This window comes from Ictalurus furcatus, chromosome 26, assembly GCF_023375685.1.
Source record: "Ictalurus furcatus strain D&B chromosome 26, Billie_1.0, whole genome shotgun sequence".
Lineage (NCBI taxonomy): Eukaryota > Metazoa > Chordata > Actinopteri > Siluriformes > Ictaluridae > Ictalurus > Ictalurus furcatus.
Genome location: NC_071280.1, coordinates 18,448,809 through 18,474,132, shown reverse-complemented (window position 1 = coordinate 18,474,132; position 25,324 = coordinate 18,448,809). Strand labels below are relative to the sequence as shown.

General features: G+C 37.2%; 1 protein-coding gene across 1 annotated transcript in view; it reads left to right on the top strand.

Annotated features, from left to right (window-relative positions):
- LOC128601906 (complement C3) overlaps window positions 1–25,324 on the top strand; it is a 43,121-nt gene that overhangs the window by 11,479 nt on the left and 6,318 nt on the right. The window contains exons 10-34 of the mRNA XM_053615338.1: window positions 1,038–1,153; window positions 2,624–2,770; window positions 3,197–3,406; window positions 3,511–3,705; window positions 4,337–4,492; window positions 6,725–6,854; window positions 7,508–7,579; window positions 7,722–7,916; window positions 9,038–9,152; window positions 13,207–13,295; window positions 13,458–13,600; window positions 13,737–13,949; window positions 15,137–15,197; window positions 15,359–15,448; window positions 16,710–16,913; window positions 17,136–17,211; window positions 17,624–17,783; window positions 18,328–18,411; window positions 19,645–19,795; window positions 20,430–20,593; window positions 21,041–21,199; window positions 21,627–21,686; window positions 22,390–22,480; window positions 22,723–22,771; window positions 24,117–24,207. Coding sequence (XP_053471313.1) covers window positions 1,038–1,153; window positions 2,624–2,770; window positions 3,197–3,406; window positions 3,511–3,705; window positions 4,337–4,492; window positions 6,725–6,854; window positions 7,508–7,579; window positions 7,722–7,916; window positions 9,038–9,152; window positions 13,207–13,295; window positions 13,458–13,600; window positions 13,737–13,949; window positions 15,137–15,197; window positions 15,359–15,448; window positions 16,710–16,913; window positions 17,136–17,211; window positions 17,624–17,783; window positions 18,328–18,411; window positions 19,645–19,795; window positions 20,430–20,593; window positions 21,041–21,199; window positions 21,627–21,686; window positions 22,390–22,480; window positions 22,723–22,771; window positions 24,117–24,207 — 3,221 coding nt within the window. The remainder of the gene's footprint in view (window positions 1–1,037; window positions 1,154–2,623; window positions 2,771–3,196; window positions 3,407–3,510; window positions 3,706–4,336; window positions 4,493–6,724; window positions 6,855–7,507; window positions 7,580–7,721; window positions 7,917–9,037; window positions 9,153–13,206; window positions 13,296–13,457; window positions 13,601–13,736; window positions 13,950–15,136; window positions 15,198–15,358; window positions 15,449–16,709; window positions 16,914–17,135; window positions 17,212–17,623; window positions 17,784–18,327; window positions 18,412–19,644; window positions 19,796–20,429; window positions 20,594–21,040; window positions 21,200–21,626; window positions 21,687–22,389; window positions 22,481–22,722; window positions 22,772–24,116; window positions 24,208–25,324) is intronic.

The following is a 25,324-nucleotide window of genomic DNA, read 5'->3' as shown; positions in this document are numbered from 1 at the left end:
GACTGTGCTCGGAATTAAATAATCACATTCAGCCTCGTGTTCAAAAGTAATTATCAGACAGTTGTCATCAATGAAGTGATTCTGATTAACTCCAAATAAAGATCAGCTGTTTCCTTAAAATTACTGAGACTCTAGTCAAGAGGGAATCGGAGATCTATTTGGGAACAAAACATGGAGGTCTCTGTTAAACAGCTCAAGATAAAGATAAATATCACTTTCCAGCACAATACCGACAAAAGGCACAAAAGGCTTCAGAAGAATGGAGATCCTGCACAGGAGATGCCCCAACAATTTTATAGATCTGGAGCATTTTTGGAAAGAAGAGTGGAATAAAATTAAGTGTTAAGTTGGGAGACTCTTACCCAAAAGACTGAGTTCTGTATCACAAAAGGTGCTTTAATAAAGTAATTACTTCAGAGTAATATACAGTCATGCAGAAATTTATTATAAGTTTTTTCTTTTTCTGTGTTTTCACCCATAAATATTTTTTTGTGTTTTTACTTGAGTGTCGGTGGTTGCTATTTCACATTAAAGGTGGGAATTATCCGACATGATTTATCATGGTTTACGTTTTACATCCCAAAAACCTGCACTTTTAATCCATATATTTTTATTTCTGTGAAATTTTAGGGGTGTGTAGACTTTTTATATCAACAGTAATTAAACATTTATCATTATCATACCCTGAGGTTGATTATTTTCCAATAATAGCACATCCCTTTTCTAAAAAAAAAAAAAAAATAAATAAATAAAATAAATAACCTGAAATTTTACCTACATTTTTTTTATTATTATTTCTTAAAGAATTGGAAGTCTTCCTTTTTTATCCCATCATAGTCAATGCTTTTACTTACACATGCATCATTATAGGGTGAGTTTTGCACCAGATAAAACTATGTAAATGGCGTGACAGAGATTAGCACCTGTCTTTCACACACAGTCATGCAAACTCAGTCTTCCTTAGCATCTCATAACATTTATTACAACTCTGTGAGTGTGTGTGTGTGTGTGTGTGTGTGTGTGTGTGTGTGTTTCAGGCAGTGAAATGGTCGAGGCTGAGAGGAGGGGCATTCATATAGTGACGTCACCTTACACCATCCACTTCACCAGAACCCCCAAATATTTCAAACCTGGAATGCCCTTTACCTTCATGGTACAAACTAGATCGATTCACTTCAGCTATATTTATATGGAGCTTTTAACAATATACATTATTCTCCAGCACCTTACAGAAACCAGAAAGCAGATTTAGATCCCTAACGAACAACCCAGAGGCAACAGTGGCAAGAAAGTTCATAAATCAATTCAAGTACATGGGTGTAGAGGAGTCAGGACAAATAATATACCCATTGAGAGGATTTTCAGGAGGAGCATATAGGGCCTGTGATTTAAGTCCAAAGGTTCCTCATATTCAGAGTTAATTGAAGCAGCTGCTTCAGTCAATTTAGCTACATTAAGATTATGCAAGCTACCTGCCTCCGAGATTCCCAAGAAGGAACATGTAAAGAAAATGTCCATGCGGTTTGAAGGATCAAGATGCTATCACCTCAGTCTCTTCTCTTCTCCCAATCTAAATAAAAGTTTCCAAAAGAAAAGCTCCTCACCCCTACAGTATGCGTGCAGCTACAGTATACAGGACACGATAATCCGGTAATGTGCAAAATATGAACATCTGATAATATTAGTAGTATGTGCAAAGAAGCCAATCTGGAATATTTACATATATACAGAATACGCAATTATAATAAAGCGTATACCTTTTGACAAAGCTAGCCTAATTGTGGACTATACAAAGTTCAAAAGCTGACATATGGCTTAAAAGCAAGTAAAGAACATTAGCATGACATGAAAGCCTGAAAGGTGACATAAAGCTGAAAATTGACAAAATGCAAAGATAGCACAAGGTACATGCCTTTATTTGTCACATATATCTGTGAGGTCCAAAAATCTGAGACTGCATTGAGAATCTGAGATTTTTTTTTTTTTCATTTAAAATTGGAAACAAACAATAGGGTTGTTACTGAAACTGATACGACCGACTGCCCATCAACAGTCACAAGAATTGTATCTTTGCCATGTTCTGCATTTTACAAGACATCAAGTATATGAAATGCACAAATTAACACAAACATTTAACACTGTCATTTTTTAGTAAATAGTTGAGGAATGGTATGGTTTAGGATAGGGGGCGTGTCCAATCTTATGTGGAAAGGGCCGGTGTGGGTTCAAGTTTTCATTCCAACCAAACAGAAGCCAAACCTGAGTCTATTGAAAGCCAAGCTCAACTGATTAAACAGGTTAACCCTAACCCTAGGTGTGGCTCCTGCTTGATTGGAATGAAAACCTGCACCCACACCGGCCCTTTCCGGATAAGATTGGACACCCCCGGTCTAGGATTTGTGCTGAGAGACCAGTTGTGTAAAATGCCTGAATAACTAAAACAAATGTGTCATGAGATAGAGAGATCATTTGTTGTGGCATTTGATTCCCATTATTGTAGCTAATTATTCATTCGCGGTAGTGACTGAACGAAGCGCTTTATGTTGAGTGCTCATTTAAATGCATAAAATATTGGGTGAAGTGATTTAGCTAAGAGAGCTTTGTGTGATCTCCCATCTCCCAGGTGTATGTATTGAACCCTGATGGGACGCCAGCAAAAAACATTGAACTGTTGTTGAAACCCGATGGTAAGAAAGGACGGACTATGGAGAACGGCGTGGCTATGTTCACCATAAACACCTATAAAACACAACATGTGACAAATTTCACCGTAAGCTTCACTTCTACACTCCTCATTTATATTTAGTTTTATCTTAACCTGCTGCCACTCGTCTATAATAAGTGCAGGATATAAATGAAGCATTTACCGTATTGTTTTTTGCAGCTTACATTTAAGGCAGAAATTTTTATTTTTATTTTTAAATATGGGGGGAAATTATTAAGAGGAATCGTTACATGCTGAAACAATTTGGGTAAATAACATACCTTCTCAGGCAAGTGGATTAATCAGGGCCTGAGTTTATTCATTGTTAATGTGGAGTTTCTCTTAATATTAGATGATATATATGGTTAAAAAAAAAACTAAAAAGGTTTAACACCTGCTGCACCAGTTAAAAAGTGATTCTTATATGAAAATAGGTCTGTTTTCCTCATGCACTCTTTGCCTTAGTTCAAGCATTACTATATTTCATCAAAGGTAGAGACTAATGATGAGAAACTTAACACCGGGAAGGGACGCCAAGCGGTTAACACGTGGACGGCACATGCCTACAAGTCTAAACCTGGCTCCCAAAACTACCTGCACATTAACTTACCTACTGGAGAGCTGAAGATTGGAAATCCGCTCCATATCTCGATCAACATTCCTGATTTTTATACAAATAAAAACCACGATATTACTTATATGGTATGTAGCTTCATTGTATATTCTCACAAATGAACATTTTTGCATTTGGTCAAAATAATGTCTTGTGTCTTTTATCATATGTATTATCACCTCGGTTTTCCCAGATCATAAGTAAAGGGCAAATTGTGAGCGCCTCTAAGCTGACTAGACGTGATAATCCTGTGATGAGCATACCTGGCTTGAGTATAACCAAGGACATGCTTCCTTCATTTCGACTGGTGGCATATTACCATATAGGGGACACTGAGGTTGTTGCTGACTCCATCTGGGTTGATGTGAAGGACACGTGTATTGGAACGGTTAGTTTATTATCTGTTTTTCCTCAGTAAACCGGAAAAGGTGTCATTAAAAAGCAACTATACACCACACATCACTGATGATATTAGATGAATGGTCTTTCTGGTTTTCACGGGCCTGTGAGATTATCCATGATGATTTGTGCTATTTTATAGTATTTTTATACCGAAGTGCTGTTGAACTCTGATTCATTTTCTATGAACAGCAGCTCTGGCAGTACTACAGCTGCAAATCACGGGTTTATATTAATGCGCTTGGTATCGTTTCTATAGTAACAGCTTGTTCATGGGGACTTTTACAGCAGGCACCGCGCATAAATGGATTGAAGATTTACCTCTGATTGTTACAAAGTGCTAACGCTGAAGAGTCCTTCCATAAATGTTACACCAGTGTATGGATGGAATGTCCATAAAGATCTACGTGAACTGATTAAAACATTATAACATTATACTAAAAAAGTAATAATTAAAGATTAAAACTGATGAGGTGGGGTGCACATAAAAGCAGAGCCATCTTCTCAGCCATAAAACACTGTAATCTGACATGTTAGTATATTAGTCACACAAGTCAAATCTAAGTTAAATGTCAGGGCAATTGATAATGTCTTCTTTTTTTTCTTCCTAATGCATCAAGCTTGAAGTGGAAGTAGACGATCCTCAACCAGCATATGCACCTCTTAATGTAATTAATTTAAAAATTACTGGGAGTCCCAGACAATCTGTTTATCTGATAGCTGTGGATAAGGGTGTCTACATCCTAAACAACAAAAACAGACTCACTCAAACCAAGGTGAGTAATTAGCACCAGGCTCAGGGTTGAACAAATCAGTAGCCTGGGCACTGATTAGGTTACAGTAGGCTGATTCCGTCTGGGCTAACAAAGAAATCACTGTAGTGTTTGGGACGTTCATATTTGGAAAGTGGAAAACATATGACTCAAAAGCATGTTAAAATTACAGAGAGCTGTAACTTTCACAGCACAGCTAGCTAAGAGATGAATGTGAAATAAAGAGCTCTGTGTTTCAGACCTTTGGATTTCAGTTATTGAACTTTTATAATGTACAGGCAATGATTTCTTTTGTTGTATTGAAACTGTATTGTATCAAGCCACCACTGTATCATATCAATGATCCTTTTGAGTTTTTATCCTTACAGCTATCCTATTAGCTAATTAGCTTGCCGTATGTTATTGAATTATACAACCCCAATTCCGAAAAAGTTGGTTCAGTATGGAAAATGCTAATAAAAACAAAGAGGAGTGATGTGTAAATGTACTTTGACTTGTATTTAAACAAAAAATGTATATAGATGAGGTATTTGATGTTTTAGCTAATCAACTGCAAAGTTTTTTGAAGAGAAATGTTTATTTTGAAATTGATGCATGCAACACATTCCAAAAAAGTTGGCAATTTAGGGCCAATTTAGGACTAATAGCAATGTGAGAAGTTGAAATAAGAAGGTGATGTGAAACAGGTGAGGTAATCGTCTGATCATAGTATATAAGGAGCCTCCAAAAAAGGTCGAGTCTCGCCGATCTGCCAACAGATGCGTCAGCGAATAATCCAACGCTTTGAGAAGAACGTTCCCCAAAGACAAATCAGTAGGATTTTGGGCTTTTCACCTTCTACAGTGCACAATATAATTAAAAGATTCAAGGAATCCAGTCAAATCTCGGTGCATAAAGGGCTAGGCCGAAAAACCACTTCTGAATGCGCGTGATCTCCAATCCCTCAGACGTAACTGTCTTAAAAACCATCATGTGTCTCTTATGGAGATCCTGACATGGGCTCAGGAATACTTTGGTAAACCTTTGTTGGTCGACACCATTCGCCGCTGCATCCACAGATGCAAGTTAAAGCTTTACTATGCAAAGCAGAAGCCAAACATCAACACTGTCCAGAAGCTCCGCCCACTTCTCTGGGCTCAGTCTCATCTGAGATGGACAGTAGCACAGTGGAGTCATGTTTTCTGGTCCGACGAGTCGACATTTCAAAAAAGTTTTTGGACAAAACAGCTGTTGTGTTCTCCGGGCCAAAGAGGAAAAGGACCATCTGAGCTGTTATCAGCGTCAAGTCCAAAAGCCAGCGTCTGTCATGGTATGGGGGTGTGTCAGTGCCCATGGTATGGGGGTGTGTCAGTGCATATGGTATGGGGGTGTGTCAGTGCCCATGATATGGGGGCGTGTCAGTGCACATGGCATGGGTAACTTTCACATCTGTGAGGGTATCATTAATGCAGAAAGATATGTACACATTCTGGAGCAACATATGCTGCCATCCAGAGCAGGACAACGCCAAGGCACATTCTGCCTGGATTACAAGCGCATGGTTGCATAAGCAGAGAGTGCAGGTGCTAGCATGGCCTGCTGCAGTCCTGACCTGTCTCCAATGGAGAAGCGCAAAATAAGGCGACGAAGTCCTCGTACTGTTGCTCAGCTGAAGAAATGCATAACGGATGAACAGGGAAAAATTCCACTTGCTACTCTACACTTCACCAACTGGTGTCTTCACTCAGCTTCCAAACGCTTAATAAGTGTTATTAAAAGAAAAGCTGATGTTACACAGTGATAAACAGTCGACTGTCCCAACTGTTTTGGAGTGTGTTGCAGTCATCAGATTGAAAATGAGTTTATATTTTCAAAAATAAATTAAATCCACAAAGTAAAATATCATAATAAATAAAACATCAAATAATGTGTTAATAATGTGTTTTCAATATAGTACAGGTTGAACTGAATTTTCAAATCACTCTTTTTGTTGTTGTTTTTTTTACATTTTCCATACCGTCCCAACTTTTTCGGAATTGGGGTTGTATTAAGTACCAATTTTTAACCTATTCAGTTTCCAAAACTGGGACTGGGCAGCACAGTGGAGCTTTCACATGCTCAGTGGGCTAGCTAATAGATGGATAATATGATTTGTCTGCCCCGATGCTATATAATTAACACCGTTTGTGAATATTTCTGAAGCTATATACAGTGCACACGTGCTGAATACAGTGCTTTCATTGCTCCCACCAACAGATCTGGGATGTTATTGAGCAGCATGACATTGGCTGTACAGCTGGCAGTGGTAAAGACAGCATGGGGGTTTTCTATGATGCAGGTCTGCTGTTCATATCAAATACTGCAGGAAGCTCTGCTGACCGAAGAGGTGTGGTAAAGTTTTTAGGGTAGATTTAGACACCTGTAATGCTCAAAATAGCTTTTCAGATCTGATGGCATGTTAAGTGTTAAGTACACGCCTACTCTTTTTATTTGGGATTACCAAAGAGTATGCGATTTTTTATATTTATTTTTTTTAAAAAGGACGAAGCCAGTCCATATAGTAGCTGGTTACTATGGTATTCCATGTGGTTGCTGGGGTGTAGGTGGGTGGGGCAATCCACTTTTAATTATCTGCAATGTGTGTTAATTGACAAATGGTTCAATTATACAGAAATTAGAAAGCTAGACCAAAAAAAATTTTTAAAATGCTAAAAAAATTCACAAAAGATCTAAGTTTTTCAGACATTCTAAATGATTGCTATTACTTAATACTTTACCATTTTGCCTCGTTGTGTAAAATACGACTTGACACTTCACACAAATGCAATGAAAAATAAGAATGTGTCAAGATGAACGAGTGGTTAAAAGGTACCTAAAAATGTACATATAATGTGACTACAGCAATTTGTCAATTAGGGTCATGTGATTTGTTACTAATTTGAAGAGTGAGACCATGTTCTTCAAGATGGTGGTACATAAGAAAATATAGAAATATATACAGTAAAACAGGTATTTTCCCCCTATCTTTTATCTTTGAAGAGACCTCATGCACACCTGATCCAAAAAGACAGCGGCGTGCCATCACCAAATCACAAATCATAAGCAAACTGGGTTAGTATAATTTCTACAAACCGATAAACTTGATACTAAATTACTTTAAGATATACCGTTTATAATGTACAACGTTTATGATCTTGTTATATATAAAGTTTTTTTTTATCTTTTTGACACGGACACCCATTTTTCAAGGTAGTGAGTGAGTACAGTGACACACAGAAGCAGTGCTGCAGGGATGGGATGGTGGAAAACTTCCTGGGTTACACCTGTGAGCGAAGATCTCAGTATATTACTGATGGAGATGAATGCCGCGAAGCCTTCCTGCGTTGTTGCCAGAAACTTGCTGATTTAAGAAAAGAATCTGTGCATGGGGAGCTGCATTTGGCCAGAAGTAAGTTACATTTTGCCTTTTTTTGGCATTAAAACATTTTACAATGCATTTAAATATTACATTTGAAGGCAGTTGTTATAGACAGGTCGGTGGTAAAGATGGAAAGAGAAGTTTAAATGTGAGCGATGGTACAAAAAATATTTTTTGAATGATATTGTCAGTCAGGATAGTCGATTGATTGATTAGATGAGGAAAAGATTTAGCGCCAATAAAGGGAGCTGTTGTGTTTAAGTGAGAGGCCACTTTCAGCATAAGAGGAGGACTTATGTTGTATTGCTAACTCACTAGTTATCACAAGTTATGCTATCTTGTTTGCTAACTGGTTAATGTAATAATTCCCTAGCCTTAAATAGATGACATAATGAAGTTACAATAGCTGGCATGTAAAAATGGAACAGTGGGTCACAAAAATTCAGCAGTAGCTAATTAAATGTTAATGCATTATAGCACATGCATATGTTTAAAAAAAAAATTAGGGGTGTAAAGATAGAAAAAAAATTAATTTGATGCCATTTTGATACCGTGATGTCAATTAAAATATTCAGCATTATAAACTGAAGCTTAATAATGACCTAGTGTTTGAGTGATCCATTGTAAATAAGAATGAAACACCATTAAGCCCGGTTCACACCATTTGTGTTCACACCCAGGCGTTAAACGCGGGGCGACGCGCTGAACAAAAGCGCAGATTCACTCCCTGACAGTAGATGGCGCTTACTGAAACGCAGAAATACCCCTGGTACACAAGGTGGTGCTGCATAACTTTCCATTTCTGACACCCACTTATCACTGAGAAGAAGAAGAGAGCCAGTATTTACATCTTGGCAAAAAAAAAAAAAGACGTTCACACACTTGTTCTATCAAAGTTAAAGCATGTACTCACTTTTGTGAAATGCGAAGGTCTTTGGTGATTTGAGCACTGTAGCAAATATGTTTAAATCTAAATCCTTAAAGTTCTCATTTGAAACAGTACACTCTTTTTAAATAAGTAATGAGTTGAATATCAAAGTATACAACATACTATTATGGCATTAATAGTAATAGGAATAACATGAACTATTCCTAAAACTTTGTGATGTATGTTGAATGTAACTTATAGAACATATGAAATTTTATTTAAGGTGAAGAGAAAGATGCAGATGAACTGTTTGATGAAATCACATCGCGCTCAAACTTCCCTGAGAGCATGATGTGGGATATGAAAGAGATTCCCAACTGTGGAGGAAATAACAACTGGTCAGTAGAAAATGACTTGTGCACTTCAGTATTACTGGGACTTTTAATAAAACTGAGCAAAAGTGATTGTATAAAAAAATTGTACAGAATTATTACAATTTTTGTGTGACAAAAAATGCTTCTTTAGGTTTGCTTTCCAAGAGCAGGCATACCACATAAACGCAAACGGCACATGCTCACGTTTGTTTTGATTTCTGTTTTGATGCACCTCCCCCTTCAGTCATCAGCTTATTACCCAAATATATTGATCTGTTTGTATTATCCCTTAATTACTATGTCTAATTTGTCCATAAGTCTCAGTCATGTTTCCCAAATGCCTCACTTTCGCCTGTTCTCCTGATTCTGATTGTTGGATTTTCCATACAGAGCACTCACACTTGCATCCGGCTTCATCTCCCTACACATTATACTCAAGATAGATGGTAACAACTGCATTAGTGATCCCCCTAGGCTTAATAACAGTATTCCAGAAAATTCCAGAAGTGGGTTACCCTGCAACTGGACCTGAACTGTTTCAATCGAGTGAGCTAAGTGTGACTGGGCGTTTGTGGACAACCAACGGGAGGGTTGTGAGTGGTCCATCTGTTCCTGAAATTGCTCTTGTAGGCTCTTAGATGATTCCCCATGAACTAGTTGAACAGAATTTCCACCTGCAACAGCGTCTCCTCAGGTGGGACAACTCACGAACAGGCTTACTTCCCACTCTCTTCAGGATTCAGCAGCTAGACCCAAGAGCCCTATTTGTGGTTCCAAGATGACTGACAAGGATATGGTTCTAACAGCTGCTTTAGACAGTTGATGTAGCATCCTGGCAGATTCTTCTGCTGTCACTTCTGCCTGTGTCTGTGGGTCTGCTACCCCAAACATTGACCACCCTACACATTTTAAAAACATTTTCACATTTAATTATCTTAGTAACGTGTATCTGTAGCATGCGCAACTAAAAACCAGGAATATTCCTTGCACTGATTTACTGGTCTACTGGGAAGTGCTCTGCTGTTCGAGGAAAATAATCCATGCTGGGGTGGTGTGATTCAGCCCAATGCAAGGAAGAGGGGGGTCTATAACTGATGCATTACTTTGTGTGCACATGCAGAGCAAATGGCCTTGTTCACACACTCACCTTGTAATTTATGTGAATTTATAGGATTAAAACCGATATTCACTAGATACCAAAACTCCCCGTCCATCAGATTTCCATTTGTCCATTTTTATTGCAGACATCCTGCACTGGTGCAGTCTTGATATTTCAAAACATCAACACAAAGAAGAGGAGATTGTGAGTTACTCTCATGACCCAATTTGTAAAGCAAGCCACCCCACATGGAACACATGCAACCCCTATTATGGAAACCCCTACCTTTAAGTGTATGTGGCAGCAGTCTCAGAGCTACACAGCACCATGTTAAGTATCTCTTTAGGGTCCCATAGGCAGATTAATCCTTTCTTAAGGGTATTAGGTGCTTTCATTCACCACAGTTTTTAGGAGCCTGGGGCATTCCTGTTGTACTGGAGACATTTAGAGACCTTCCTTAAGAGCCAGAGATTGAAGCTGAGTTGAAGCGGGTCTCTTTGTCCGGCCTTCTTGCTAGCAATTACTTCCAACTGAAATCGATGTTGAATTGCACACTCTTCCAGTAGTGTTGTTGGCAGTCTGACCTTCAATGTTAGTAAGTCTGCAGAGCATTCCATGCTATACAGTGTGTGCAGTTAGAAGGGGTGCCTTTTCAGGGTTCCTTTTCTTTGGTGAGGAGATTCTGGAAAATGATTGTTGAAGTATGGTTGTATTCATAGTAAATTTTTTAGTGTATTGATATCTTCACTCCTGCTCATATTCTTGAAGCATGACATATATATGTAAATATATATGAAATATTTTAAATAATGGGCTACTTGCACTAAGGCTTATGTTACATGCCTCAAGCATGAGTAACCTGTGAACAGATATTGTGTCCTGTTTTGTACAGGAAAATCAGACACAGGCGATGTTAATTGTGATCGCTCAGCAAGCTGTTCTCTGTCTGAGAAGCGGAAGCATCGCGCAGCCCTACTAGCGCTCACATAAGTGAACACTTATGCCCCTTGTGGCATAATCAAGCAATTGCACCCTCAGAAATACTACTTAAATCCATTGCAAATATACATTCAAATTGTTCCTTTTATACAGGGCAATACACAAAACAACTTAACAATTGTGACAATACATTTGTAGGCGTAGGCACAGTTATAATGCTTTTTTTAGTATTGAAATTGTATAGTTCTCAATTTCCCGGTACCACTGTTCACATTTGTCACTACTGTTTGTCTTTTTTAATGTGATCAAAAGGAGTGTCTGTCGTAATGTGTTTCCAGTACAAATTAGGAGATATCATTTGGAACCATGTTCCTCGCTGCACAAGATCTTCGAAATGTAGCACTTTTAATCTTTAAGCTTCTCAGCTTAGACTGATTTCAGGAGACAATGGTTAGCAAACTTACACCACAAGCATTTCGCCAGTTTTTTACCCACACAAAAGGCTTTAACAGACACTTCTCACCAGACCACCTGTTTAAACCAAAACCAGAGAAAGTCAGAGAAGACAAGCACAGTGCCATAGTGGCTACAGGATTCAAGCACTACGACCCAGTGTGTGGGAGAGAAAGGCATCGGTTAATTACAGACACCTAACAAGAAACATTATTATTATTATTATTATTATTATTATTATTATTATTATTATTATTATTAAATTACAAAACATACTTTTTCACAGTGCTGTTTTTGTTTATATCTTAATAAATAGTTTCAGAAATTAAAACTAAATCTAAGCTAAAACAAAGGCAACCTGAGTAAATACGTTAAATAAAAATGAATAAAAATTCATTGAATTAATTGAATAAAAATGTTATTTATTGAAGCAAAAAAGTTCTCCAATATCAACTGGTTCTGTGTGAAAATATATTTGCACCCATAGTTACTAATTCCCCAAATCTATGAAACTGCATTCATAATGGGGTTCAGCTGGACTAGACATAACCAGGCCTGATTACTGCAAACCCTGTTCAATCAAATCAACACTTCCATAGAACTTTTTCATCAGCATGAAGTTGGTTAAAAGTTCTTACCCATGATGCCAAAGTTGAAAGAAATTCCAGAAATGATGAGGAAGAAGGTGATTGAAATACATCAGCCTGGGAAGGGTCACAGAGCTATTTCAAAGTCTTGGGGACTCCAAAGTACCTTCCCAGAAGTGTCCGAACTTCCGAAATTCCTCCAAGAGCACAGGAGCTATTCATCCAGGAAGTCACAAAAGAATGTCCGGTCTTCAGTCCATAAATTGAAACTCAAGCTCAATGAACCAAAGTGTAGGAGTAAGTCCTAGTCCTAGAAGTAAGTGATAGACTGATCTCCAGTTATCGGAAGTATTTGGTTGCAGTTATTGCTGTTAAAGGTGGCACAACCAGATTTTAAATTTAAGGCGGCAATTAGTTTTTCACACAGTCATGGCTAACTTTTTTTTTGCTACGGTAAAGAAAAATAAATAAATTAAAACGATATTGTGTGTTTACTCAGGTTGACATTATTTATAGCATATGGGTTATCATCTTTTCTTTTTCTTTTTTTTTAAAAGAGACATACGATAAATTTTCAAAGAAAATCACATATAATTTAATATACGTGTCTAAAAAATAATATCATGGGTGGTATCCAGTTTCAAGCGAAGACACCCTGCTAGCAACAGCACAAGCTACTTTGCAGTGAACTGTGTTGGCTAACACTAGCCTGGTTGTTCGTTTCTGTTAATATATATTCTTATATCTCACCTTCATAGTAGTGTATTCATGATGCAGCACATAGTGTGACAAATTTTTCCAGGTTGATAGAACGGGTTTTGTAAGTGTTCTTACATATCCGATGAACATTACTGACATTTATTGACGGGAGAAACACTGGAACGCTGGTAAATATAACACAGAAGTGTTTGTGCAAGTAGCTCATTATGCAAAAAATAAATAAATCTCATATGGTGCAGAAATTAAATGAATCCAATGAGGTTATTGTTTCTCTACACAGTGACTCTGCTTTCGTAATCAGCTCTCATAACCTACCAGATTCCATCACCACCTGGGTGGTCACTGCTGTCAGCATTTCAGATGATTATGGTGAGTGTGCTCAAATTCACAAATTGGACTTATTTAGTATCCAGAAGAAGCATGTTTTTATGTTCCAAATATGTTGTACCGATTTTTTAAAAGTAAAAAACGATAGTTACTCAAAATTACAAATGTAACAAAAAATAACTTATTGTTTTCGGTTTTTCTTAGGTATTTGTGTGGCAGAGCCATATGAGTTGATCGTTAAGAAGAGGTTCTTTATTGATCTGAAATTGCCTTACTCTGCTGCGGTCGGCGAGCAAATAGAAATCAAAGCAGTTATCCATAACTTAGATAAAACTCCAATGAAAAAGGTTGCTTGTCCTCAAAACTGACTTCGTACATCTTTTCGAATATTGCACTCAGCTGACAAAGCCAGCAATGTGACATCTAATTATTATGACCATCACTCATCAGTAAGTAATCTACTTTATCCTTAATGTTCCACAGGTTTTTGTGGAGTGGAAGGAGAATGAGGAGATATGTAGCATGGCCAGCTTTAAAAGCAAGTATCGCACGACTGTCAGCATTGGAGGCAAATCCTCCCGTGCTGTCCCTTTTGTCATCATTCCTCTAAATGTAGGAGTAATTTACATTGAGGTGAAGGCCCTTGACTTGGAATCACAGACGACAGATGGTGTGCGGCAATCGTTTAAAGTAGTGGTAAGCTATTGACATTTGATTATTGATTTGTAAATTAACAAAAATGCCATCGATCCTGCGGACAGATTTAACCTACACTACATGCCTAAATGTATGTGGACACCTGAGCATCACAAAAATATGTGCTTGTTGAACATCTCATCCCAATACCATTAATGTGCAGTTTGTCACTATAACAACAAGCTGTTTGAATTTGTTTGGCTGTGGATCAGGTGGTAGAGTGGGTTGTCCATTAATCATAGGGTTGGCGGTTTGATTCTTGGCCCACATGACTCCACGTGCCGAAGTGTGGAGTAAGACACTAAACCCCCAAGTTGCTCCCGATGGCAAGCTAGCGCCTTGCATGGCAGCTCTGATACCATTGGTATATATATATGTGTGTGTGTGTGTGTGTGTGTGTGTGTGAATGGGTGAATGTAGAACCACTGTTGTTTAAAAAGCGCTATATAAGTGCAGACCATTTACCATAACAGGATTGATCATCTCATTGTGAGCTTCTGTGGCCTATTGCTTCATAGCTAAGGCTTTGATTCATCTAGAGGTCTTCATTTGAGTCGGGACAGCTCCAGCAGGATAGAAATGAGCATTTTCTCCAAGGACTGCTAAACAGCAGGAAGTCCCTATCTACCCTGATAGTTTATGGGCAGCCATCTCAGTATAACCATCTCAGTACCGTCCAGTAGGTTTCTAAAGGAACCGAGGATTGTCCACTCACCACGGTTTTTGAGGAATCACTTGTGCTGGAGTCTGTTTGAGATCCTCCTTATAAACATAGGCTTGAAGCTGACTTGAAGTAATTGTTCTTGTTTCCACTAATAGATTTGAAGAGTTGGCTATAAGCTCACATTTAGTTAGAAAGATTGCATCCAGTGCAATGTTAAGGTCACTGAGCCCTTCATTCTACTGCCAGTGTTTGACTTGGAATATAGCCAGTAGTGTGTATAAATCATTTCAATATCCACTGCAGAGTTTAAAACTACCTCTTTTATAACAAACACCATATTATTGTCCATGGTTTTGGAATGAGATGTTTAACAGTCACGTTATGGGTGTGATGTTTAATTGTCCACATAATTAGTTAGGTTTTTTAAGGAGTAAATTTTTGTTTAGATTATTAGTAGAACAGCCTCACCGTCTCCTTTTACCTGTTCTTGCTCTGTGTCTCTTTGTTCTGTTGCATTGGATAGACTCAGGGTGTTTTGACATCAACAGGAGAGGTCACTTTAATATTAGAGCCTGACAAGTATGGTAAGTAAACGCTTATCTTCTTCCATCAGGTGAATGAATTAGCAGAGTCAGATCATGGGTTTGAAGTGAATTTAAAAACGCTTTCTGGCTGCAACTATCAACCATCAGTGACAAACACTTTTGGTAATAAGCATCTTAATGTTCATGCTGTCTGTCTTCAGAAGGTGGAGTGCAAAGATCAGATTTCAAGAGGCCGTTCCTGGAGCACCAAATGCCAGACACCCCAGCCCACACATACATAGCTGTTAGAGGTAATACTTCTAAAATATATCATGTATTCCACGTAATGAAGGTTAGGACGGATGCAAGTGCAGATAAGAGCTTTTAATAAAGAGAGACAGGAAGACAAATCCGAATCATAAGAGAACAGCGTGGTCAAAAAACAGGCAGTGGGTCAGGTGATCAGCGAACAGGCATAAATGAGGCAAGGCAAGAATCGAGAACGAGAAACCAGAAACAAGATTAAAGAACATAAATCAAAACGAGGAACAGGGTACAAACACTTGGTACGGTGATAACACTCAGTACTTCACAAAGTCATTGTGTTCAAACTGTCTCTTTATACTGTGGTTGTGAGTGCGTGTGAGATTGGATGCAGGTGTGCGTGATTAGAATGAATGAGTGTTCTGGGAATTGCGGTCCATGGCAGCCATGTTTGTAGGCCACAGTGCAGGATGGGAAAGGTAGTCACTGGTTTGCTGTGACATGATAAAATAGCTAATAAAGCCAAATAACACTTATAAATTAGGGGGAGAATGAAAATGTAGAGTGAAATGAAATAAACCAAAATTGGCATTTATACTCTTTACAAATCACAAAAAAATACACAGGAAGTGGAAGACTATAGGCAAATGACTTAATAATGGTGCTCATGCACAGAACTCAAGTAAGTCAAGTATAATAGCGTTCAAACTCAAGAGCAATCACTGATCACGATTGTTTGTCCTACCTCAGCAATTCATTCTTCTTCATTTTATACTCTCCTCATTGTGATGTTTACTTTTTTTTTTTTTAAGAGTTTTCCTGACTGCATTTTTCAAGTTTTCCAGTGCTTCATTTTGATTCAGTTTTGTAAACACATAAATAGTTTGTTGTCGACTTCTTTCTACAGGAAATAAGTTTGAATGTATTAATTTCCTAAAGTTGAGAGCACAAGCTACTCTTGTACAGATTTGTTTTTGCTTTCATCTAAACATAGCTTGCCCGTGTATGGATTTTCCTTGCATACAGTGTAAGCAATAAATCTGAATAAATATCTGCTGGTCTATGGTCTGTATTTTATCTTAACAAGCATTTTAATTGAAGACAACTTGAGAAGAAGTGAATTCTTGGCATGATCAGACCTAGTATAGTGCACTTGGCAGAATACTGTATAGATGAAACATTGTGCTATTACAGACCTGTCACTAGATCTGTATGGTGGTATTATAATATTTGACCACAGAGTATTGTTAAATGCTTTTCAGCAGGGTTTGTAAACTGTGACGTATACGGTGGTGTCCATTCTTACAGGCAGACCATTAGCACAGATGATTAATGAAGCCATCAGCGGTAAAGGTCTAGAAAGTCTCATTCAAGCGCCCAGTGGCTGTGGAGAACAAAACCTGATGGCCATGGTCCTGCCTCTCCTCGCAACACATTACCTGGACAAAACCAACCAGTGGACGGATTTGGGGGTGGATAAACGCAGCGAAGCTATCCATCACATTAATACAGGTTGGATATAAGGCTTTAAATGGGGCATTTGCATTTACATGTGGTTTTATTGTGCTAAGGAAGATTTCAGTCCAGAGAGCATTTAGAAAAGGTGAGGTCTGGAAGCAGGTGCTAGTGCTGCACTCTCAGATACACATATTGAGCCACTAAACACTTACAATATTTGCTATTATTTGGGAGTCTGCTTTCTTACTTAAGTCTTTGTTTTTCCTCTTATCGCAGGCTATGTGACGGAGCTCAAGTTTCATACTGTAGATAAGTCTTTTGCCATTTACCCTCATAAAAAAGGTAGCACATGGTAAGTTTTTTTTTTAACTGTTATTTTAAATATTAGAAGTTTATTCTGAGTGATCGGAAACCTTTATAAGCAATGGAGAAAACTGTACCAACAGAAATCTTAGAGCAAAATTCTGTCCAGGAAACTCTAGTTAAATTATCAATAGGAACCAATCTAGGTATTTAATCACACACCTTCAGATCAAAAGGTTTTTAAGATGATGAGAAACATTTCAGTCGACAAACTTTTGACCCATAGTGTGTGTGTGTGTGTGTGTGCATGTGTGTATATATATATATATATATATATATATATATATATATATATATATATATATATATATATACACACACACACACATACACACACACACACACACACAGACACACACACACAGACACACACACCTACATGTTTACATGTTTCTCTCTAGGTTAACTGCGTATGTGGTGAAAATGTTCAGTCTGGCGAGCGATTTGATCTACATAGAGGAAAATGTCATTTGCGATGCCATCAACTGGCTGATCACAAGCACTCAGGATTCTGAAGGCAGGTTCTTTGAAGTGGAATATATTTACTCCAGCTCTATGGGTGTAAGTTACCCCAGCTGAACTTTTTAAACCTTTATGCATTGCTCAGGGTAAAGTTTTTAAAATCAGACTTTCGGTAAAAATGATTGTTCCAATGTTCCTTTAAAAAAATCATCTCATTTTTGTTTATCTTTATGATGAAGTAAAAAAAATATTCTTAAAATATTCGGGTTCTGTAGAGCTGAATGAAAATGCTGATTTGGTACGTCATGGACAATCCCCAAGCATGGGACTGGCTTTTTATTTTATTTTATTGTTTATACTGTTAATCATATAAGACTATATAGGAGTCTAATGCCTACATCAGTGGGACTTCCCTTGCTAACTAGTGATAATAAGAGAAGATTTGATGTTTTGAATCACCGGGAAGCCCAAATCATTTTGTACTTGTCAAAAGAACATATTGTGATGTACTAAAAGCCAGGCACAATATTCATCTAGAGGTCTTATAGCGAGATTCGGTCTGCCTTTTATACATGCTAGAGCACTGACATGAGACACTAAAGGGTTTGACCATGGGATTATGTGATTCTGACTTTTTTTTCAGGGCAAATATTCCGGTCTAACTATGACGGCTTTTGTGTTGATCGCGTTACAGAAGTGTAGCACGATTTGTCAAAAAGATGTACCTGTAAGTACAAAGGCAAAAAACTAACACGTGTCAGCTAATGGTGCAGAACTACACTACTCATCATTCCCACGACATCACATGACCACATTAAGCACTCTCACCTGTGTCACATTATGTCCATTTGTTAGCACCACTATATATCATATGTTCCAGTTTTCAGCACCGTATTAGTTATGTTTTCGTCATAGATGCGGATTTAACTTGTGTGGAAAATTGTAATATCATATAAAACATTGTGAATAAAGCACCGTTTCCATCCCGTGTGTTCAAGACAACAAAATCGTCACTTCTGGGGGAAACTGGTGCATCTCGCTCACCGCCATTTTTACTTTTCTGAACCAATTATCCAATCACATGATTTGTTCAGGCAAAGTCACATGACTTTTTTGATGCACACCGAGGAATTTATTCAGTAAATGTGTTTCCACATGTCTTCTTATGGAATAAAAAAAAATATCTGCCTCAATTGGGGTTTTTTTTTTGTGCATTTTGGAGAATTTTATTCGATTTTATTTATCTGGTGTTTCCATCCAGCTTTTGTTTTATGCGAAATCCCAAAATTCACATAAAAATACATGTATGGAAACATAGTTACTGTCAATCTTTTGTTGCTGTTGTGGGTTGTTGTCCAACCGTGTTATAGCTTATAGTCTGAATGTTTCTTGTCTCCTAGCCATACTTCATGTCGATGGTTCTAGTTTTCACGATTTTGTTTGCTTTCTTTCAACTTTCCACAATAAATGACCTGCACAGCGATAAATTATCTTCCTCCACTACCAATTCCTCACAACATAATCTCTACAGCCATATTTGTGTACCTTTCATTATTTTGCTGTTATGGTAAAACGATCAGCGACAGGGTGGTGTGATGAAACAGAGTTACTCATGCCATGCTGAGGCAGATTAGTTTACGTTTTGTATCTCAAAGTCCCAATTCGCCAATGATTGTGATCATTTATTTAATAAAGAACACACTTTTTTTTATTACCATTTAAAGTTACATTTGATGTTGTGGAATGTCATATATCAGTGCATCAGTTCTTAAATGAAGGTTTTTAAGCTGTGTGTGTATGTTTATGTGCAGATCATTTAAATGCATTCACTTTATACCTCAAAAAAGCATTTTACATCAATAGCATTTTAGATCTAAATATCATTCTGACCCATCTAAAATTGAGTATGATCCCATGTTTCAACTCAATCACCAGGCTCTTATTTTATTTCATTTTTCAGAACCTTTCAACTTCCATAAGCAAGGCAACAAATTACACTGCACAGAACATCGGTTCTGCTTCTGATCCATATGCCGTGGCCTTGGCGTCCTGTGCTCTGGCGAATGCTGATCAGTTGGATTCTGACCTTTTGTTCAAATTTGCTTCACCTGGTAAGCCAGACACTGAACATTTCCACTCCCAAAGTGGAAACATCTTGTGTCTTTTTTGTTTGTTTGTTTTTTGTTTTTTTGTGTGTTTTTTGTTTGTTTGTTTTTTTTGTTTGTTTGTTTTTTTTTGGGGGGGGGGGGGTTACGTGCTGTATATAGAAATATTTTTGTCTATCTAGAAACCTGTAATTCACTTATTATATATTTTTATGGTTCATCTCAGTTGAGCATATGAAAACATAATGGTGTCTCTACTAATCTCCCATTGGAATACAGTAGGCTGTATTTTAAATAGCTGAACAAAATACAAAAAAAAATTAAACAATTAAACTAGGCTAAACAGCCCAAAAGATGGAGTGACCTTCCTAAGTCTAAATGAAAAACATTGTATCTGTTTCTTTGGCTAAATATATCTATAATTCCTGCTGAACTTTAGTTTGCTAATGACTTTATTTGTATATCTACATCATATTCATTGGCATGTTGATAGTCTACAGATATACAGATGAATGAAGATGGATTTGCACCATATTTTATAATATTATAATGTCTTGGTAATATGTGTGTGTTGAGGGTGCTTTAGCATGTTGCTATGTTATTAGCGTGGATTTATAGATGTGTGTGTGCTTTATTAAAGACCGGAGCCACTGGCCAGTGAGCCAGAGTCATGATTTTACACTGGAGGCAACCGGTTACGCTCTCCTGGCACTTCTTACAGTTCGTGATTTTGAGCACGCCAAACCCATCGTAAGATGGCTGAAGGCAAATCAAAGATTTTATGGTGGATACCGCTCCACTCAGGTAACGTGCTGCATATTATTTTAATTTCCATTTCATTTTCATTTATGCCTTTATTCACTTTTATTTCAGGAAGCATGTTATCCAGTTTAAAGTTCATTTAAAGCTCATTGTAGCTTCCTTTTGTGTTACATCACACAAAAAGTCACTGCATTCAGCTTATATAGGCAGTCCTGTGTTTTCTAGTGTAACACACACAGGTGATATATCAAGCTAGATGAGTAACGTTTTTAATGACTGGAAGTCTCTTTTTCCACTGACAATATAATTCAATGCAATGTATGTCTAAAGATGTATGTCCTGGATCCGTGGACAGAACATTAATGTGTAAAGAAAAAAAAAAACTGCAAAAAAGTAGCCTAGTATCTGTTACAGTGTCTACTGTTGTTTCACTGTTATTAATGTTAACGCTAATAAATGGCTTTATTTAGTACTCCGCTCCACCTTCAGGCTACAGCTGTGGTGTTTGAGGCTATCGCTAAGTACATGACTGAGAAACCTCGATCCAGGGAGGGATCGTTGACTGTCGTCGTCAGTTCTACTGCGAGAGCTACAGAGTTTAAAGGCTCGTTCTCCAAAAATGAAAAAAGCCTACAGCGCTCAGACAAGGTAAGAACACAGGGAGAATAGATAAGTGCTTTATCCTGGTCAGGGTTACAGTGGATTCCAACCATATCCTGGGAACACTGGGCTTGAGGCAGGAATACACCTTGGACAGGACAGAAGGCACCATGCATACACTCGTACACACTTAGGGTCAATTTACTATAGCCAATCCACCTACTAGCATGTTTTTGGGAAGTGGGAGTAAAATGGAGAACCCAGATGAAACCCTGAGCTCAGGATCGATCTGGGGACCGGGACATTAAAAAAAAGGATGGTCTTGCAGTTATTGCAAACTAACACATAGGTTAAGAGGCTCCTTATTGTGGTCAAGGTCGTGGGATACAATTTATAAAAGTTTGCAAAGCTCTGTTATTAAATTTTAAAAAATGGACAAAAAATTATTTTTTTAATATTGTGTTGCTTTCGATAGTTCATGGCAAATGGAGACCTATCAGTAACAGCAACTGGGCAAGGTGAAGGCTCCATATCAGTAAGTGACCTGCTTTTGTCTTTTATGGAACAATAGAAGATTTAATTCTTGGAAGCATTTGATAAACTCATTTGACTTTTTTTTGTATGTCTTACTATACACACGGAGTTAATTCTGTGCTTTAAACAAAATGGCGTGAAAAATACTGCACATCAAAATACAAACAAAAGCAAAGGAAATGATCCACAAGCAAAGAAGCATTCCGGGTATCCGGAAAGAAAGGTATTCCAGGGGCAGATAAAAGGATTCTCGGAGAGGGAAGAAAACACAGAAGGAAAGCAAAGGAACAAGAAAACTTTATTTAAAGAAATTAAAGAATTGTAGCAACAACAGAAAGGATGCTAGGAGCAAATAAAAGTATTTCCAAAGCCAAGAAAAGGATTCTAGGAGTTAAGAAAGAATGCAGAAGCAAATGAAAAATCATTCCGGGGCAAATAAAACAATACCTAAAACAAGGGGAACAAACCGGGAACAAAAGAATAATTATAGCAGTTATCAAATAATTATGGAAGAAAAAGCATACAAAGAAGCAAAGATTCTGAACGATTTTTTTTAAGTTAATGCTACATATTTTGCTCACAGATCTTGCAATTATCTTAACATTTTTAGATTTAGTACTCTGTTAGCATGTTGTTGTTATTATTATTATTATTATTATTATTATTATTATTATTATAAATTGATATTTTGTAATCTTTTCAAGGTTGTCACACTGTATTATACAAAACCTGCTGAAAGTGATCCAAAGTGTAAGAGGTTTGATCTGGAAGTAAAAATTACCAGAGACAGAATTGGTAAGTTTATAAGTCATTTATCATTTATAATTATTACTGTGTGTAATTATTATGGTGCTGAATTATGGTAGATGAATTGGCGAGTAATGAATTGGTGATGTTTAGCAGTCAACGGATACTAGTTTGCATACTAGCCTTGCCCCACTCCCTGAGTTAGCTCATACTGTTGTACAAATTTTTCAATTGTGATTATGTTGAGATCATTTCTGTGAAATGTTTTGTGAATAACCATCTTTTTGCAGTTACCCACAGTAATGCACATGCGACTTATACGATTGTCATAGAGACCATGTAAGTAAAACACTTTTGCTTTGTACTTTAAAGCATCCAATGACTCTTATTTGCTCATGAACAAACAGTGGAACTGAATCAAAACAAGACCCGGTTAATGACCATAAATGAACAAAAATTCATTCATCCGAATGAAACGTTGCTAACACTCAATATAAAGAAATATTATATAATAAGCTACACTGTGTACCTCGACGTGAAATGAATGTAGATTCAGATCTCAAACTCAGACATTTACCATGCAAGATAAGTGCATTATTATTTGTAATCTTCACAGGCTAATATAATAAATCTGCGATTTACATTTCCTGTGAGGCAGATGTCTGCTATACAGGTGCATCTCAAAAAAAATTTATATCACGGAAACATGTTTTGAGTTCATTCACTGATTAGAGCTCGTCTCAGGTCGACATTTCTGTATTATAAATTCTTTATTCGAGGAGTTTGAGATACTGGATTTTTTGTTTCTGTGATCTGTAAGCCGTAATCATCGAGATTAAAACAAAATATAAAGTAAGAAATATTTCACTTTATGTGTAATGAATCTAGAATATATAAACATTCCAATTTTTAAAATAAATTACGGGAACTTTTCCACGATATTCAATATTTTTTTTTAGATGCACCTGTATAGCGTCATTGATTCAAAATGATTTGTTTTATGACTATTTTAAACATAGAAATTTACTAAATGTGTCTAATGAAGCAGCTTTGAAATGTTTTGCTCTTTGTACTTGCCGACCTATGCTATCAAAACTCATTTTAGAAGCCGCTTTAATTCATCCGATCAATCCTGTTATCTGCTCATTTTCTAAAGTATGACAATGGGATCTACAATATCATGTTAGTGGCAGTGTAATGGTAGTGTACACAGGGGTGTGTCCAACTCAGTTTTCAATAACTTTTCACTTTAAATGAAACTACAGCCACATGATATTCCATGACATTGGTTTGCGATTTTATATTCACTTAGTCCCCCGAACAGTTCCTCACTGGACTTCCTGTTACTTCAGGGTTTATAACCTGACAACACTTAGAACAGAAGTGTTAGAGCAAATTGCGAGCTTGTGAATTTTCCACAACATTAACACTTTTGTGAGATTGCTTAAAAGTCTTGGTTAATGAAAACATTTCTAAGAATAAAAAATTTACATTTTAAATGTTGGCTCTGCGATAAATCTGTCAATTCGTCTTGAATTTGATATTGTTTTCGGTGATCATCTGCTAATGGCTGCAACATCTGGATTTATTCTGCTGTTGTATGGAGGTGGTCTTTGGGCTATACTCAATATTTATACATTATAGTCAGATCTCTAGTGTTTCTCCTGTATGAATTTTTCATTAGGTTTCTGGATGAAACAAAAGAGGCCGCAATGACCATTTTGGACATCAGCATGCTGACAGGTTTTATAGCAGATACAAATGACCTGGAAAAGGTACAAGTTCAGACAAAAATTACACTTCAAACCTAATGTATCAGTTTAAAATATTCCATCAGTGTTTTTCACCAATTAAAACAGGGGAGAGATAGATAGAGAACATAAATACGGCATCAGGAGTAACATACAGCAGAGGTATATTGCTAACCAGAAAATCCTAACAGCAGCAAGAAAAAAATAGAATTTTATCACAAAGCTGCTCGGTGGATGAGACGACTCCATGTTAAGTGCATACATGATAAACAGCATTATTCTACCCTGTGTGTAATGAATCTGTGGGAGGTGGATGCAAGTGCAGACAGTCACAACTTTTTATTAGATACTACTACTAATAATAATAATTCCTTAGATTTATATAGTGCTTTTTTTTCTAGAAACTCAAAGCACTTTACATAGTATGGTTGGGGGGATAGTAACAGGTGAGATTTAAAAATCTAAAGACGGAAACCTTTGTTGTAATTTGGTCTGTAATGAGATATATTATACATAATTTTCGATTAATAGAATATTACCATATGCAAACTATGTATTAAATGACACAATTCAGGCACAATACAGAACAACTCGTTAAGGAGAGTCCTTACTCCCTCAGAGCGTGGTTCACATTGGAACCTCGACCGATGTGGTACTAAAAAAAGTACCTGATACCAAGTACTATCCACAGTGGAAAGTCCCCAAAAAGTGAGCAGAGATGAGTCAAGTCAAGTCCTACCTTGCAGTGGAAAAGTGCCATAATTAGGGGAAAATAAAACAAGTGTGCACAAACACAGGTCTTGCCTTGCCACAGCCCTGCACTTTTGTTCTATATTTGTTTACAAGCCCAAGGATAACAGGGCAAAATTCACTGCAAAGAAAAAAAAAAACATAAGCAAATGAATGTTATTCACACCTTTCCCTTTAAGTGAATCAGATTTTCTACCTGGTTTTCCACCTTTCCACTCAGATTTTCCACCTTTCTCTTTAAGTGAATCAGATTTTCCACCTGGTGAATTTTATTCATGTTTTTTTCTGACTATTGCTTTGGCTGGGAAAAAAAAAAACAAGCGTAGTGTTCAGGCATCTTCTGTATTGCCAGAGCACCCGGTCACAATCCAAAGAGAAGGTAATCCAGGAC